Here is a 17,836-nt window from a genome sequence, read left to right on the forward strand (position 1 = left end):
CTCAGGGATTGGGCGAAGGGAATGAAGGGAGAGAGTGGGACAGGAAGGTGAGGAAGAAAAAATAACAGGCAATGAGAGAGTTGCCTACGGATGCAAGTACCAGGTACCAGGTACAAGAAACCCCATACCTAAACCCATTATCACCCCAAAAACCCACACACCAACCTGAAACAAAACATGAGTCAGTGGGGGCCTCTAAGGGTCGAACCAACAAGAACTCACCTTTAGAATGATAATTATCAATATATACCCTTATTGGTAACAGACTTATCCAAGCACTTTGAGTGACAAGTAAATATTACGATAGACATGTGGAAGAGTAGATAGATAATGCAGTTAAGTAACACTAATCACTAAGGAGTGACCTTAGTCGATAATGATGCCGTAGTAAATAGAGTTATGTTAACAAGTCAAGATGGACAACTGGGGTGGCATGCAAGAGGAGACCTATGTGTGAATTTGAGTTTTTCCATGAAAGACAAAGGTAGTGACAAGCGAGTGCTTGCACAAGGTGTAAGAGTTGTCTTGAGCGGGGTGCCTGGAGGAAAGCTGTACATTATTGAACATTAGTACAGTATTCACACTGAGGTTATATGGATGTTACTCTTTAATGTGTGAAGGGCACATGAACTCATGTTAGAGACATGCAAGTAAGAGGAAGGACAACAAAGTAACTAGGTTTAGCTTTAGTGACTGGTTAGTACAATTGATAGCAAAATCCAAGAACATACAACTTTGATAAAAGAGGAATAATATTACAGTGCAGAACATCTATATTATCTACAGAAAACAATGAATCAAAAGGTAGGTTGGGATCAATGGCACATTTGAGTGGCAGCTGTATTTTTGATGTAATCTTCCAGTTCTTTTGGTCCACTGGCTGGCATCTAGGGCAGCAATGAAGGGCATCCTCTTCTGTTTATCTTGAGCAAGTTTCTGTATGGTGCTCCAGCCACGGATCAGGGTCTTCACTTCTGTATCCACGATTCACTTCCAGATGTTCTATGGCCTGCCTATCATCTGTTTGCCATCTGTGGTCCAGTGGAGGGCTGTTCTTGTGAAGGAGTCATGTTCTCTCCGGATGGTGTATCCCATCCATCATCATCGTCTTCTCAGAATGATGGTGTCCATGCTCTCTTGCTTGCATCTGGTTTGTGGCTACAGAATGCAAAATATTCTTCTCAGTTTACTGGTGTGGAAAGCTGACAGTTTGGTCGTGTCACTTTCGTAATCCACTAGCATTTAGATCCAAACATGAGTGTGGACAGAACACAGCTCTGATAAAGTCACTGCTTGGTGTTGGTGCTGTACTAAGATGATCTCCACACATTGTTTAGCATCCTGAAGAAATTCCAAGCCTCATTCAGTCTGCTCTTGTTGCCACTGCCCACCCCTTCTTCATGTCTGATAGCACTACCTAGAGAGGTGAATTATTCAATAATAGCTGGGTACTCTCCATCCATCTAGATTGGTGAAGGGTTTGGGATGTTAAGAGACTTTACTTTGCATTTCTTCATTGTAATCCTCCGGCCTACTTGCTATGTATAGATGTTGAGGTGAGACTTCTTTTCCTGCATATGCTGGGTTGTATGAGCGAGCAAGGCTAGATCATCTGCATAGTCACGGTCCTCCAGTGTAGAGAATAAGGTCCATCTGGTGCCCCTTGTTTAGTCTTCTGTTGCGCATCACATCACCCAGTCAATTAATAGGTTCTAAACAATAAACTAATGGAATACCTATTTTAACAAATATTACAATATGGTACACAATCTATAAGCTTTTGAATATTAAGAATGCGTAAAAAAGCTATTAATGTAATAGCTTGGACCCTTCAACTAAACTAACAAGTCTTTTAATTTTCAAGCTAAAGAGGCTGGAGAGGACGAGAAACAGAGAATTGAACTTTTCCTTCCCACATCACACATGAATTTCCTCTTCCACATTGACTCAAATTGTAAGTGATTCAAATCTACACATAAGGTCTATGTCTTTCTAAGTGGTCTTCTATTGTGTCAGTCATTCAGGAGCCAGTAAAATAATCCTAGAGTCCTTAACCTGAAAACGTAACCGTAAAGAATGTTTTTGTCTAGCTTTCAGACAGAAACAATACATTTTTACCAAAAACGGAAATAATCCAGAATAAAACAGAGTAGGTGGTATGAAACTTAATTCTGATTTGAGGTAAAACTCTTAGACCAAGAGGGATAGAATGATGGTTGCTAGAGATGCACAATGTATTAACTGTCCACAACCCAGGTACCTTCCTTATTATTCACTGACTTAATGCATGTCTTTGACCATGTATAATATTCTGCTGCCTTTTTAGGTCTCGCTGAGTCAGCGCGCATGCGCTGCTTGGAGAGAATTTAGTAGGTGAGTTTTCAAAGTGCTGCTGGCTGGCGACAAGCTTGCGTTCACGCAAGCGTGCACGCAGGAACCGCCAACCTTCAGTGCAATCTGTCCTTCCTCTTGCTTGCTCCCTGCCTCCGCCCCTCCCCCGCCTTAGCGTTTACAAGTGTTCGGGATTTTCCCAGTGGGTGCATCTCCGTCAGGCAATATCACGCCCACCATACATTTCTCATCCATCGCTGCCTCAACGTGCTTTATCTTTCCACAAACTCGATGTTTGTGTTCCTTTATTTTGATATGCTTTTAGTATTACTGTTTTGTGACTTAAGGAACATTAAGGAAATGTTACCGTGAAACTGGACAACGTTCATAGTGTTTATTTTAGATCGCAGCGGCTGCTTCATGTCCGTTGCACCATTCAGGGAGTCCTTTTGTTGGTGCTTTCATGCGGACATGATGAGGAAGCTAGAAACTTTTGGCACATTCTCTTTAAAAGCACAGCATGTTGGCGATTCACACAACCACACACATAACCACACACACAACCACACACACATGCAGAACCACAACCACACACACAGAACAACAACCACACACACACAACAACACACACACACACACAACCACAAACACAACACACACACAACCACACACACAACCACACACACAACCACGCACACATACACAACCACACACAACCACACAACCACACACACACAACCACACATCCACAACCACACATCCACAACCACACACACAACCACACACACACAACCACACACACACAAACACACACAACCACACACACAAACACAGAACCACACACACAACCACATACACACAACCAACCACACACAACCACACGCACAAACACAACACAAACACAACCACACACACAACCACACACACACAACCATGCACACACACAACCCCACACAACCACACACCAACAACCACACACACAACCATATCCACACAAACAACCACACACAACCACACACAACCACACAACCACACACACAAACACACACAACCACACACACAAGCAACCACACACACACACAAACACAACCACACACACACAACCACACACAACACACCCACACACACAACACAACCACACACACACAGCCACACACAACTACAAACACAACACACACAAACACACACAGCCACCCAACCACACACACAACCACAAGCACACACACAACCACAACCACACACACAACCACACACACAACCACACACAACCACACACACATGCACACACACACAACCACCCACACATAAACACACAACCACACACACAGCCACGCACACAACCACACACACACACAACCACACATGCACAACCACACACACAACCACACACACAACCAACCACACAACCAAACATACAACCACACACACACAACCACACACACAACCACACACAGCCACACACACAACCACACGCGCACAACCACACACACAACCACACACTCAACCAACCACACAACCACACACACAACCACACACACAACCACAACCACCACCACACACACAATCACACCCAACCACACCCACAACCACAGCCACACACAACCACACACAACCACACACAACTACACACACAACCACAACCACACACACACCACCCCCAGGCCAGCCTCCTCTCAGCCAGATAGCGCGATCACGATCAGTTTCACTTTCACGCAATCAGTTTCACTTTCACTGCCACGTTTGCCGTGAGAATGTTTGCGTTTTTAGTTTTATTTAGCATTCACTCTTGTTTCCTAGTGCTTGACAATCCAATCTCTACAATATTTAAGCAGCCTGCACGTCTCCTGTGAACCATACCACTCCATGCTTTTTCTCCGATCCACATAGATATCAGTGGTACAGACAAAGGTAACCAGGTTTCTTATCCTTCCTTCAAGCAATAACCAGAATACTAAACTGCATTTGTGCCCCACTTAGTTTTAAACAGAAAACAGTTATTCTAATCGGTTTGTTTCACAGTGGTTGTGACTTAGGAGAAGGGCAGTGGCACTCGCATGGCACTATCCACTAGTGTGTTCAAAAGAGTTGTTTAAAAAAAAAAAAGTTTTATGAAAAATTGACTCTTTTAAAAATTCTGATTCCACCAGAATCCGAGGCCTCCACAACACCCTGTTTTGTGGGCTGTCAGCTGTGAAAAGGAGACCAATATTGCCCCCATTTTTATTATTTTCATAATTCTGTATCCTCGGTTCAATTCCGGCATGCTTTTTCAACTTGTTGCTAGTTCATTGCAAATCTTACCGTTACTAATTCAAATTGTGTTACCTTTAGCTTATTTGCAATGCAAACTTTATCTCAGTAAGTTGCTGTAACAAGCTGCAAGTCTGCTACGCAAGCCCATTCATTTGCTAATTATTTTCCACATAAGGTTGCAAGACAATAAAGTGGAATTTTCAGGATTTTGAATAGTTTCTTGTTTGAAGATGTTACTCTCTCCTGCGCACCCCACTCCTGTACTAAGGTTACGAGTGACTTGGCACCTGCCTTTCAGAGGTTCCTGCATCCACCCAAGTATGGCCTGGCATTGGTGCATCCCAGCCTGGTACACACCGGGTGATGATCTCTGCACCTCCTTCTAGACCCCAGCTCACTACTGTTTGCAGTCTGTCACTCACCCCTCACTTCCCTGGCACTCACCCTTCACCCATCAGGCCTGGCAGTCACTCCTCGCACCTGGCACTCACCCATCTCCCTCTCTGGCACTCAGCATTGACTCTCCGTGACACTCAACTGTCACCCTGGCACATATCCTTCACCTCCCTGACACTCACCTATGTCCCTCCTGGCATTCACTACTCGCCCCCGTGGCACTCACCCTTCACCTCCATGGCACTAGCCCTTCATCCCCCTGGCCTGGCAGCTACCCTTCACCCCTTGCACTCACCCTTTCCCTCCCTGGCACTCACCTTTGACCCTCCTGACTCTTACATCTCACCTCCATGGCACTCAACCTTCATCTCCCTGGCACTCACCCTCCATCCCCCTGACCTGGCACTCAACCTTCACCTCCGTGGCACTAGCCCTTCACCCCCCTGTCCTGGCAGGTACCCCTCACCCCTGGCACTCATACTTCCCCTTCTCGGCACTCACCCTTCCTCTCTCTGTCACTCACCCTTGACTCTCCTGATTCTTATGTCTCATCTCCCTGGCACTCACTCCTCACCTCTCTGGCACTCACTCTTCACCCCCATGGCCTGACAGTCACCCTTGTCCCTCCTGGCATTTACTCCTCACCTCGCTGCCACTCACTCTTCACCCTCCTGGCACTAGACCGGTTTCCCCCAAGAACAAAAAAAGAACAATCACTGGCATAGCCAATAGGTCTCACCTTTGGGACCTTATAAGTGTTTACCCACGCAACAGTTGATGTTGTTGCACCAAGGATATTGTGCTGTATAACTAAATTCTTATAAGGTCCCAAATGTGAGACCTATTGGCCATGCCAATGCTTGTTTAACTATGTTCATGCTATAGAAAAAACAAATACATACATCATAAAGGTATATTATCTCAGGTGCAGCCTACAACAAGGATTAGAAGCCCCGTTTTTCTCAGGCAACCGTATAGTTGGGATTTTTCCTTGTGGAACCTATGGGTTTTTACATACCCCTGAATACTGAAAGAAGTACACCATCTTTCAAATATGAGTGTAAGATATCCTGAAGGTAAGAACCTGCCCAAGAGACCTTACTGGTGTGGCTCGCCCCAGCATAGAGGTCTCATGGGGAGAGTGTCACATGAAAGAGTCACTATGAATTTTATATACTCTTTGCAAACCAAAATACCATTCTTTGCAAACTTCCTAGTAGCCTCAAAAGTTTGGAATAGCTAGAAAATTGACTGTCCACTCAAACGAAATAGGTCCTGCATTTTCCTCTACCCTCATAGAATATGTGGCCAAATGAATACTCTAATGTATAAACTGTGGACCATATTTATCATTTTTTCACGCAGCTCAATGCAGCAAGCATCCTTGCAGCACTCCTGTTACATGAAATGGAAAAGGCAGGAATGTGCCGTATTTAACATTATAAGATACATCCTGTCCTTTCCTAGCGCTAGCACACTTTTGGCTGCCTTGCGCCAACACAGGCATCCTTGTGTCATGGTTCAAGGGTGCCTGCATTGTAGGCAGGGTTGTTTTTGTACAGGAAGGGACACCTTCCTGCACAAAAATAATTCTGAGAGGCATGTTCCTCTTCTACGTGTGTTGCAGCAAATGTAGAAAGAGGATAAATAAAGATATTTCGCCTTGTTACACCTCACGTGATGAGGCGTAGCATTTTGATGCATTCCCAGTTGTACCACTATTGGTAAATCTGATAATGCGCAAAAATCCATGGGTGGATGCGTGGGAACACCCACGCTCCACTCATGGAATGCCTCCCTGGGGCAGACTAAGGCAACGCATCAATTTGCCCTGCCTTGCGTTACTCTAGATTTAGCAGGCCATGCAGGGCCATGCAAGGTGCGCTTTTGTGGCTTGATAAAACGTAGGTTTTGCGTCGCCCCCTTGTGTAGCCAAGGCCGATGCAAAACTTTAATAAATTTGACCCTGCATGTGATTCTCTATATGCGGTCACTCGTAAATGAATCATAAAGTTCTTGCTTCCCATAAAGCCTTTAAGGTTGTCATTGTGGAAAAACAGGACCTGATGCAAAAATGATCAGTGGCAGACTCAGCTGCACTCATGGGCTTTCAGTGGGTTTAGAGATATCCACTGTCTCTTACATTGCTAGCAACAACCCTTTTTCTTTTATGAAAGAATATTGATTTAAAAAAATCATCTGACAGAAATATTGTCACCAAAATGTTGGTTTAATATCGCTACATTGGAAGTTGATTGTCAATAATTTACTTTAGTTTGCGGTATCCTGGACTTTTAGGGAGAATAGATTTAGAACATTATATGCTGGTACCACACTGCCCCATCCATCTACAAACACCCAAGAATAAGGCATTGAGGGGCTCATTTACAAGCCCCTTGCAACGCCGGTGCATCGCGTTGCATGATGCACAAGCGGTGCAACCTGCTGCGTGAAATGTACAAACGCATGTAAAGCCACCCTGCGTGGCTTACGTGTGCTTGTAAATATCGCCCCTTTCCATGCAACACTTTGCATGTTAGGGGCCTGACATGGGTGTTGCTGGGAGTGTTCCTACGCAACACCCATGACCACTGATTTACGAGCAATCGTAAACCTGGAAATGCGTCAGAATGCTACGCCACCCCAGGGGTGACGTAGTGAGACGCAAAGAGGAGAAATGTTTTCATTTCTCCTCGTTTTCTTTCCTCTTTCAATGCGAGCTGTATTCTACAGCATGCATTGGAATAGGAAATTCCCTCAATTGATTGTTTTTGTGCAGAAAGGAGCACCTTCCTTCACAAAAACAATCTCCCCAAGATGCAGGCATCCTTGCACCATGGTGCAAGGGTGCCTGCACCGGCGCATAGCAGCAGTTTGTGCACCAGCGCAGGGAAAATCACAGAGATGCGACATATTGTTGTAAATATGTCACATTCCTGTGCTTCTAAACTAACGCAGCGCAAGGCAGCAAAATTACTTGCAGCACCGCGCTACGTTAGTTTCTTGTAAATAGAGCCCTGAGAGTATAACAGACCCACTATGGGCCACATGTACGTAGGTTTTATTTTGTAAGTTCCTAATAGCTAATTTTTGTGATTTGCTATGAGGAAATTGCAAATACATATGTAGGAATGTGTCCTTGACACATTTAGTGATTCCTAATGGGGTCGCAATTGACCTACCTCATTAATATTCATGAGGAGGGTCGCAATTTGCGATGCATTGGGAATAGCTAAAAACACAGGGATGGTGGCCTGTTGGGGGCAGCAGACCACCATGTCTGTGTTTGCTTTTCAATAAATAAAAGGTTTTTTATTAATTCAGCCCGTAAGGAAAATGGGATGAGTTTCAAAAGGAACAATGAAACGTTTCAGTTTCATTTTTTTTAAATAGGCAGTGGTGACTCTTAAAAAAATGTTTTGCAACCATTTACAAAGGAAGAAGGAGTCCCCTGGGAATCTCTTCCCGTTTCAACTGGGTTACCACCTACTTGAAGTGGGGGTAAAATGTTAATGTTTTGCAACCACATTTAGGTTGCAAACATGCGTACATGGCACTGCAAGTTGCTAATTAGAAGGGACACCCTTAATACGCCCCTTCCTAATACTGAATCATAAAACCCAAATTGCAATTCAGCAACAAGTTATCGAATCGCTATTTGGACTTTGTACATGCCAAAAACTATTTTTGCATTTGCAAACGGGATGATTCTGTCAATCATCCATCTGCGACTGGCAAAACGGTTTGTTCATATGGCCTCTATATTCTTAAGCATGAACCAGTCCTTAGAAATGGAAGTATTTTTAGAAGGAGTCCCTTCAAATAACTGTCAGCATGGGGGATAAATCTGTCACATGCCAGCCCTCAGCATGACTGGCTGAGCCTCTTCTAAGGCCTACCAGATTTTCAAAGGCATTAGCCAATTCAGACATCTCCCTTTATGAACCACTCATCCATCATAATAACATGTCTATGAAAATCATGTGACACGGTGGGAATGGCCTATAAGGCAATCTAGCAGAGGCAGATGGGCCAGTCTGGAAGGCCTGCATGTGGGTCGGTATTGAGGTCGAGCCTGGGCAGCGCTTATACTGCTCTGCTGGGCATGCTGTCTCGGCCATATTTTTCATTGGCTTGTGTCATTGTCCTTCGTAAATGCTGGCTTCTGATTCATTAATAGGCTTGTTGGTCCCTCCTAAGTACCGCCTTGTCTTCATTTGTAACCTCCAAAGATATCACCCCCTTTACATCTGTTGTTGCTCGGTAGCCTTTAATTACAGCCTCCGAGCACTGTTTCGTTTAATTGTTTTCTCGTGCCTGTTGCAATGCTTTATTATTTTTTTTACATAGCATGACACGCCGCGATTATAGTGGCAGCCATGCCTTTGCTTTACTTGCTGCGCCAAACGCGAATGCATGTTTATTTTTTTACTATTTATTTAATTCATTTGTTTTATTGCCCCATGCCGCACTTACACTTTAATGTGGGCAGCATCCCTTTCCTTAGACAAACTGTGTCTAAAGAAAGGGGCGTGGCTGCCTTTACATTGAAAGCGCGGTATGGAGTGCTTTTACTTGTCATGTTGACAAACAAATGCTTTTTTTGTAAAAACGCCCCATACCACACTTTCACTTTAATGGCAGCCACGCCCCTTCCTTTAGACACAGCTCCTCTAAAGAAAGGGATTAAAGTTAAAGTGCCGCATAGGCCTTTTTACTAACTAGTATTTGTAATGCAATAAATAAAACACCTTCGTAAATGGAGCGACTCTGGGCTTTTTAAGGTATCTTGACTGAGTGGTCTCTGCGGAGTGGAGAACTGTAGGTAATTGTGTTTGCAAGGGCAATTTGCAATATTGGAGACATGTGGCATGAAATGTAAGTCTTTCTTCCCTGTCAAAAATATGAAAACATTGACATATTCCTGTTTTTCTACCCACAAAATGCGATTGGGCCTCCACGCTGCATGTCTTGAGGTAACCGCACCCGTAGCCTGCACAATGCAGTTTTCTACTTCCGCCTAGTCTCTCTTTAAAAATGTTTATACCTTCAGCCACACCCAGCCACAAAACCGGCGCATACATAACCAAACAAGCATTTGCAATGCAATAGGTCTCGCATTTACGAAAGTTTAGTAAATGCGACACCTATTGCATTGCAAATACTAGTTTGTAAAAAGGCCTATGCGGCACTTTAACCCCCGGCCTTTTTATGTCCAGTCCGACGGTACTCTACGGTCAACCACGCTTAGTAAGCAACGCCTGTTTTGCATTCTGGTACTTGTAGTCCATTTTAGTGGGAAAGAAAGGCTGCAAGCAGCGGAACGCACATAAAAGATCAGATTGTATAAACGGGTCTTTGTGACACGAGGCCGCCTGAAAGATCCTTGCTAACTGCATTGTTCAGCTGACTGGCTTCTTTGTGATGAAAACAAAGCGACCCATGCAGAGTGTTTACACACAAACAGCCCGCTCGCCTGGACTTGCATTCCTGGCCGGGGATTGTCCCAGGAGACCAGCAACAAGTCTTCTGACACCTGCCCGCGCCTGCCAATGTCATCTCTTCGGCCGGCTGCCCCTCCCTGACTTTCCTTCCCTGTTTACCCATCACCCCATCACAGTCAGATCACATCACGGACTCTGCAATAGGGTCATTGCAGCTGTACTTGTCTGGGCACCGGAAGGAGGTATTTAATTGCGAAACCTCATGGCACTCCTTTTATCGAGCTCCCACAACGAAAGGCGGAGTCTCCTCAAGAGGATTTCGAACAGGTGGCCGGCCTATCGCTGCAGCCGGCACATTAACCCACAGAGCTATCCGGAGAGCACAGGCAGCTGTCGAATCTGCTGAGGCAGCCAGTTCCTCCAGGTCGTGGGTTGTGTGGCAGGCGCGGAATGAGCCATCTTGGGCGGGCTTAGCAACAAGTCGACGTGGTCGGGGACTGCCCCCGCGGCGTAGAATGCCAGGAATGCCCGCCGAGGTGCGAGCTGGCGACGCCCGGTGCCTCCTCGCCTCAGAGCTGTCAGTGCCGTCCGCCAGTCACCCCAGGCTCCCTCCCTGGCTGCCATGCGAGCCCTCTGCCCACGGTCAATAGTGGCATTGTGCACAGCAAGGCCGCGCCAGGCGCCGGCCCAGGGCGCGCTCGCCCCTGAGACTTCTGCACTTTCTCTGCAGAGCAGCAAAGAAGTATCCGCGGCCCCTGAACGGTGGGGAGCGCAGGCCGACACATGGGATGCTGTGCGGGGCTCCCACTGGTGAGAAAACTTCTGCGATGCCCAGGTGAGTCTTCATGACCAAATGTTCCACAACTTATTGAAATGTAAAAAAAAATCAGTTTGTAATAGTTCTTGATACTGAGGGTCTCACTGTTTCTAAATGCACCAGGTGTATTTGCCCATAAGGAAAATGAGGCGCAGAAAGTTAGAATAGTATGCTCAGGATCACACAAGTCAAAGTGGAAGCCGGGATGACGATCATGCTTTCGCAGTCGGCACATTAATCTGCTGATTGCGCCAAGGCCTCCGACACTGAGATTGTTTCAAGCAGCCTTAGCAGTCCTATACAGACGCAGTGACTCGTGGGTACACGGGTAGGTGACGTCACATAAGAAGAGGAGGCTGTAGTATGCGCTCTAGTCTATGAGCGTGAACGCGATGACGCGTCACGCGATAGACGAGAGCGTGAGGCGCGCGCAGGCGCAGAAGCGAGTTTGGTGAAGGCGCGAAGGGAGAAAACGGCAGTTGGCGACCGGAGCGATTGTTGGTTAGACGCTCGGCGCCCTAATGCTCGATTTGCTTGATAACTAATGCAAATAAAGAAGTTATCATTTACAGAGTCTCAGTGTGTAGTGTGGGGGCAAAGGAGCAACATTACAGTGGCGACGAGGCTGGGACCACGAACACCAGGGAGCACAGTGGTCAGGAGCAGGGACTCTACAACAGCCCCACACCAACCAGAGGGACAAATAGCAACAAGGACGAGCAGAGGGCGTGGCAGTAGCGAAACAGCACTAATATAAGTTACAATACAGCTCCAACAACCAGGTCAGTGCTGGGATAAGGAACGAAGAGTACAGCTAGCACCCTGGCAGCCAAAGGCATCACCCCCAAGACAGAGGAGGGGGCACAAACTGACAACCCCACGCAGGCCATAAGGGACAACACCCCAGGTACTCCCAGAGGGCAAGGTGACACGGCAGGGAGTGCAGGAGCATCCGGTGTACCCATTCAACAAGGTGCCCAGGTGGTAGACCCCAGAGGTGAGGCCAGGATGGCGAATCAAGCGTCGGCCCTGATGGCCCCCGTCCCATTCCTGCCTAGACCGGGAGAACCACAGTTAAAATGGGAAGATTGGAAGGAATACTTTCAAAATTACATTGAGGCACTTGAAGATGAAAATGAGGGGGCATTCACCCCGGAAAGGAAGAAGAGACTGTTACTCCACAACCTGGGCCCGGAAGGGGTGAGAGTGTTCAAGAACCTGGTGCCCAAGGAGAGGGGAGCGACTGAAACAGATGTCTTTAAAAACGCACTAGATGACTTGGACAGCCATTACCGTCCAGCAGTTTGTGTCTCCATAGACAGGTATAATTTCCAACAGAGGAGGCAGGAGACTGGTGAATCGATTGATGATTATGTGGCAGCACTCCGGCGCCTGGCCATCACGTGCCAGTACAGTGCTCTTCAAGAGGAGTATATCAAAGACCAGATTGTCATGCATACCACCTGCAGGGCTGTCCAGGACAAGCTTTGGGCGCAGAGCGAGACATCACTTAAAGAAGTTGTTGCTATGGTCAAAAAGGCTGAAATGTCAAAACGCGGCGCTGATGCAGCCAAACGAGAGGGCGCACCGAGACAGATGATCAACAAGATAGACGAGGCACCCCAGCCCAGCAAACCTAGAGGGATGTATGGAGACCAGAGGAAGGATTCGAGATGGACAGGGAAACAGACGGTCCGCCCCGGCTCAGACAACAAGTTTGCATGTTACAGATGTGGCAGCACGGCACATTCGGCACAGGATAAACGCTGTCCCGCGTTCCGCGCCAGATGCTCGTTTTGTGGCCTGGTCGGCCACTTTGAAAAGGTGTGCCGCAAGAAGGGGAAGAAGTCCACGGTCAAGTGCGTCGATGCGGCCACAGCAGACGTCAGCGAGGAGGACGACCTGGAAGATGGAGATTTGGTGCTATGCATCGAGGACCAGGTGCTAGAAGTGGCGGGGAAGCGAAGAGATAAGCCTCGCACGGACATGCTGATAGGGGGAGTGAAGGTACATGTGGCCGTCGATTCAGGATCCTCTTGGACTATCGTGCAAAGATCCATTTGGGAAGAAGACTTCGTGCCAGTAGTGGGGCCAGACCTATGGCCGCCGGACATCAAACCAATCTCGTATACCGAGAATGCCATTCCACTTGTGGGGTGCCGAGACTTTGCATTTGAATTCAGAGGGAGGTCAGCCACGTGCACCCTGTATGTGGCAGAGAGAGGTCCTTCAGTGCTGGGGTGGAGAGACGCAGGAGATCTAGGAATCATACTCAACCCAGGTGGAAAAGAGCAGATTCTCTTGACGGACGAGTGGCCCCTCACGAGAGATGAAGACTGGAAATCTGCATACCCCAAAGTTTTCGATGGTTCAGTCGGAAAACTGGACAAGTTCGTCCACAGAATGGTCCTCAAGGAGGGTGCAGTACCAGTGGTGCACAAAGTCAGAAACATACCCATATCCACTAGCGGAGCGGTACAACAAGAACTTCGGAGGCTGGAAGAGCAAGGCATCATAGAACCGGTGGACAGCGCGGAGTGGCTATCCCCCTTGGTGGTGGTCAAGAAACCCAATGGACAGGTTCGTCTCTGCGTTGACCTCCGCGAGCTCAACAAAAATCTCATAGTAGAGAGATTTCCTCTGCCCAGGATCGAGGAGATGCTCGCCAAGACGAAAGGTGTAACCCACTTCTCCACCATAGATCTTACATCTGCATACTATCAGATTGAGCTGCATCCGTCGAGTAGGAAGTACACAGCCTTCATTACACCCTTTGGGTGCTACCAGTTCCGGAGGATGCCCTTTGGCCTGGCATCCGCAGCGGCTGTATTCCAGATGCTGATGCATCGGCTGTTCAAGGACATTTCGGGGGTACAGTACTTTCAGGATGACATCCTGGTGATGGGCTCTTCTAAAGGAGATCACGACAGCAAGCTGCATAGAGTCCTGGGAGTACTGCAAAACAGGGGGCTAACAGCGGAATGGATTAAATGCAAGATTGGGACCCACACAGTGACATACTTGGGTCATGAGATTGGCACGCTTGGAATTTCACCCAAGGAACAGAATGTGAAGGCCATAAGAGATGCCAAGGCTCCCAGCACCAAGGAGGAAGTGCGGTCATTCCTTGGAATGGCCGAGTATTATAGCAAGTTTGTGAGGCACTTCGCCACCAGGACATATAGAATGAGGCAACTCATCAGGGACAAGACAAAGTTTGAGTGGGACTCAGAAGCGCAATTGGAATTTGATACGATAAAAGACTGCATCAGCCATGCTGTTCCACTGCAAGGGTATGTCCCCATGGGCAAGACCGTGGTGACTACAGATGCCAGTGATAAGGGCTTAGGAGCGGTGTTGGCGCAAGTGAGAGAGGATGGAGCTACTGAAACAATCAGCTTTGCTTCACGAGCGTTGTCCCCGACGGAGCAAAGGTACAGCGTCATTGAAAAAGAGATGCTGGCAGTCACCTGGGCCTTAGGCAAGTTCCGGCAGTTTGTTTGGGGCACAAGATTCAAGCTTCAAACCGATCATAAACCCTTGATCAAAGTCTTGACGTCCTCGGGTCATGAGACAGCGACCCCGAGAATAGCAAAGATGACTCTGAAGCTGCTCGATTACACCTATGATGTGGAGTACCTACCAGGAACGCAGAACAGGGTCGCGGATTATCTCAGCAGAGCTGCGGCGATGGAAGTGGCGCCGGTGGATGCCCTGGATAAGGAAGAGATGGTGGCCAGCATGGAGGACCATGAGAAGTCGATAAGTATCCAGGAATGGGCGGCAGCCTATGATCAGGACGTGGAAAAGGTAGAGATAAAGAGACATCTGACGTCGGGCTGGCCTGACAAAAGGAGGCTCACCGATGGAGTACGGAGGTTCTATGAAATGAGAGAGGAGCTGTCCCTGAGTGACTCTGGAGTGTTCATCTACAGAGGTGAGAGGGTCGTGCCTCCAGATTCACTAATACCCAGATTATTAACTCTACTTCACGAGGGGCACCTGGGTATCGTGAAGACCAAGGCACGTGTCAAGCAAATGTATTGGTGGCCAGGCATGGATGTCCACATTGAAAGGCAAGTAAGAGAATGCGGCCAGTGCCAAGGAGCGGACAAAGTACTGAGACCACTCCGACCCGCCTTAGGGAAGTTTGACACGCCACAGAGCCCCTGGGAGAACGTGGCCATCGACATATTAGGACCTGTACTGGACAGCAAAGGTGTGAACAAGTATTTATGTGTGGTAATAGACAAGTATTCTAAATGGCCTGAAGTGGACATTCAAGAATCCATGGATACGGACACGATTCTGAAATTCCTGACGACGGTGTTCTTAAGAGAAGGTATTCCCAAAAACATCCTCAGTGACAATGGCCCGCAGTTTGTCTCGGACAAATGGATCAGGTTCATGAAGAGGAATGGGATTGAGTCTAAACACACGGCAGTATATCATCCAGCATGCAATGGTCAAGTGGAGCGGTTCAACCGCGTGCTAATGGGCTCCATACAGGCGGCCATCACGCAGGGAAAGGACTGGGAGACCGAAGTGATGAGTATGCTGTGGGCCTACAGGATCACCCCCACGGCTGTGGGGTACAGTCCATTTCAAATGCTGAGAGGACGGCATCCGTTCACCCGGGACAATGTAGTGTGGAGGGAGAAGACCATCACTAGCAAATGGTCCCCAGCGGTGGTTCAGCACAACTTGGAAAAGGCCCAAAAGATCTATGCTGCACACTATGACAGACGTCGCAATGTGAAAGAGGCAGAGCTGGAAGAAGGAGAGTGGGTCAGGGTTAAACTCCCTACCCTACAAAAGAAAGGTGAAAGCAAGTATAGCCAGCCGTTACAGGTCAAGGAGGTGCGAGGCAGGGCAGCACTCCTCAGCGACGGCAGGGTGTGGTCACAAGACCGCATGGCCAGAGTAAACAAGATAGTTGTGTGGCCCAAAATGGAGGAGATAGAGACACAAGTGGATTCCCGTGAAACCAGGCCTCGACCAGAGCAAAGTGATGAAGTCCTGCCCGATGGAACAGGAGAGGACAGTGAGACGGAAAACCCAATCACAGGGTTTACAGCCAGAGATGGTGCACTGACCGAGGTAACACTGAGCGGAGATCAGAGAGACGGTGCAAGATCAGGAGGAGAAAGAGAAGTGGAAGAGAACATGCCGGTAAGACACACCCGTAGTGGCAGGGCGGTCACTGTGCCCTCTCGATATAGAGACTTTGAAATGAGTGGACACTAGTCATAGACATCCAGACATGAGTGCCCTCCAGAGACTATTGGGGACCATGGACACTCAGTGAGAGTTGGGAAAAAGGTTATTTTGTTTATTGTTGAAAAGGGGAGATATGTAGTATGCGCTCTAGTCTATGAGCGTGAACGCGATGACGCGTCACGCGATAGACGAGAGCGTGAGGCGCGCGCAGGCGCAGAAGCGAGTTTGGTGAAGGCGCGAAGGGAGAAAATGGCAGTTGGCGACCGGAGCGATTGTTGGTTAGACGCTCGGCGCCCTAATGCTCGATTTGCTTGATAACTAATGCAAATAAAGAAGTTATCATTTACAGAGTCTCAGTGTGTAGTGTGGGGGCAAAGGAGCAACATTACAGAGGCCCCAGGCGCCCTTTCATGCAGAGGCCTACCACAGCAGGGGGTGGTCCCGACGAACCAAGGATCCGATTCCTGGTGCATGCATGGTTATGGCGCAGGTTCTCGCACCCAGCATGGGCTGGTGCATTCATATATGTTATTGTACTTTAGCATAGAGCATGTTGCTGAAGTTGAAATGATGACGTGGGTGCGGTGGGCGGTGTCTAGTATATTTGTGTGTGTCTTGAGAGTTCATCAACAAATGGGGGAATAAATACGCATGTTTCCTAAAATAATGAACACGTTTTGTTGTTGTTCTCGTTAACTAGCACTCTTATAGCACACAAACTGCCATTGGCATGGCATCGCAGCGCTTTGTGGCAGTTGTGTTCACGGTTCCAGGTTATTTTATGTATCGCATGATGCTTGGAATTGCTCACTACGTCAAATGATGTTGAAATGTTTTTTCAGTTTATTAGGCCCCGCATTTCGCTTTGTGCAGATTTCTTATTTGAACGCCCCGTTGCTATGTAAGAGCGCTTGTAAAATTCCGTACTTTGACTGGAACCGGCAGAGCTACATTCCAAGCTCAGGAATGCGGCTTTTCCGCACTCCTTCACATTTAAATGACATCCGTACTCAGCATGCGCCAGTAAACCCTTTCCACCTGAAAGGTAAAGGGTCAACTTCACACCTGCAGTATTCGGAAGCATTTACATTACACCAAGGGGAGAAATAACCATTGAACTTTTTTAAAGGGCTTTGGCCCCGCCCCCTCGTCAGCTGGGCTGCCAGACTGGAGGTCAGCCTAACGTGACGTAATCCTCTGGCCCTCTCAAGTTCATAAGGCCGCGTCTATTGTGTCACTGCTTTCTGTGCCTTCTGCGCCACACTCTCGACCTGGTCAGACTCCTGTGTAAGATAACCATATGTAAAGGATATGGGGGACAAAAAAAAGGCACGGGTGCCCATCAAGCCGTGTCCAAAGACAGAAATACAAGCTC

At 47.7% G+C, this 17,836-nt stretch overlaps 1 protein-coding gene across 3 annotated transcripts in view; it reads left to right on the forward strand.

Moving 5' to 3' along the window:
* The window catches only part of SH3TC2 (SH3 domain and tetratricopeptide repeats 2), a 313,696-nt gene that overhangs the window by 28,000 nt on the left and 267,860 nt on the right, over positions 1-17,836 (forward strand). Inside the window, exon 1 of one of the 3 annotated variants that reach the window (XM_078652995.1) lies at positions 11,106-11,259. The exons of the other annotated variants lie outside the window; for them this stretch is intronic. Within the exon in view, the coding sequence (XP_078509121.1) occupies positions 11,208-11,259 (52 nt within the window). The 5' untranslated portion in view covers positions 11,106-11,207. Of the gene's footprint in view, positions 1-11,105; positions 11,260-17,836 lie in introns of those variants that run through there. 3 annotated transcript variants of the gene reach the window in all.

Source organism: Lissotriton helveticus, chromosome 7 (genome assembly GCF_964261635.1).
Source record: "Lissotriton helveticus chromosome 7, aLisHel1.1, whole genome shotgun sequence".
NCBI classification, from domain to species: domain Eukaryota; kingdom Metazoa; phylum Chordata; class Amphibia; order Caudata; family Salamandridae; genus Lissotriton; species Lissotriton helveticus.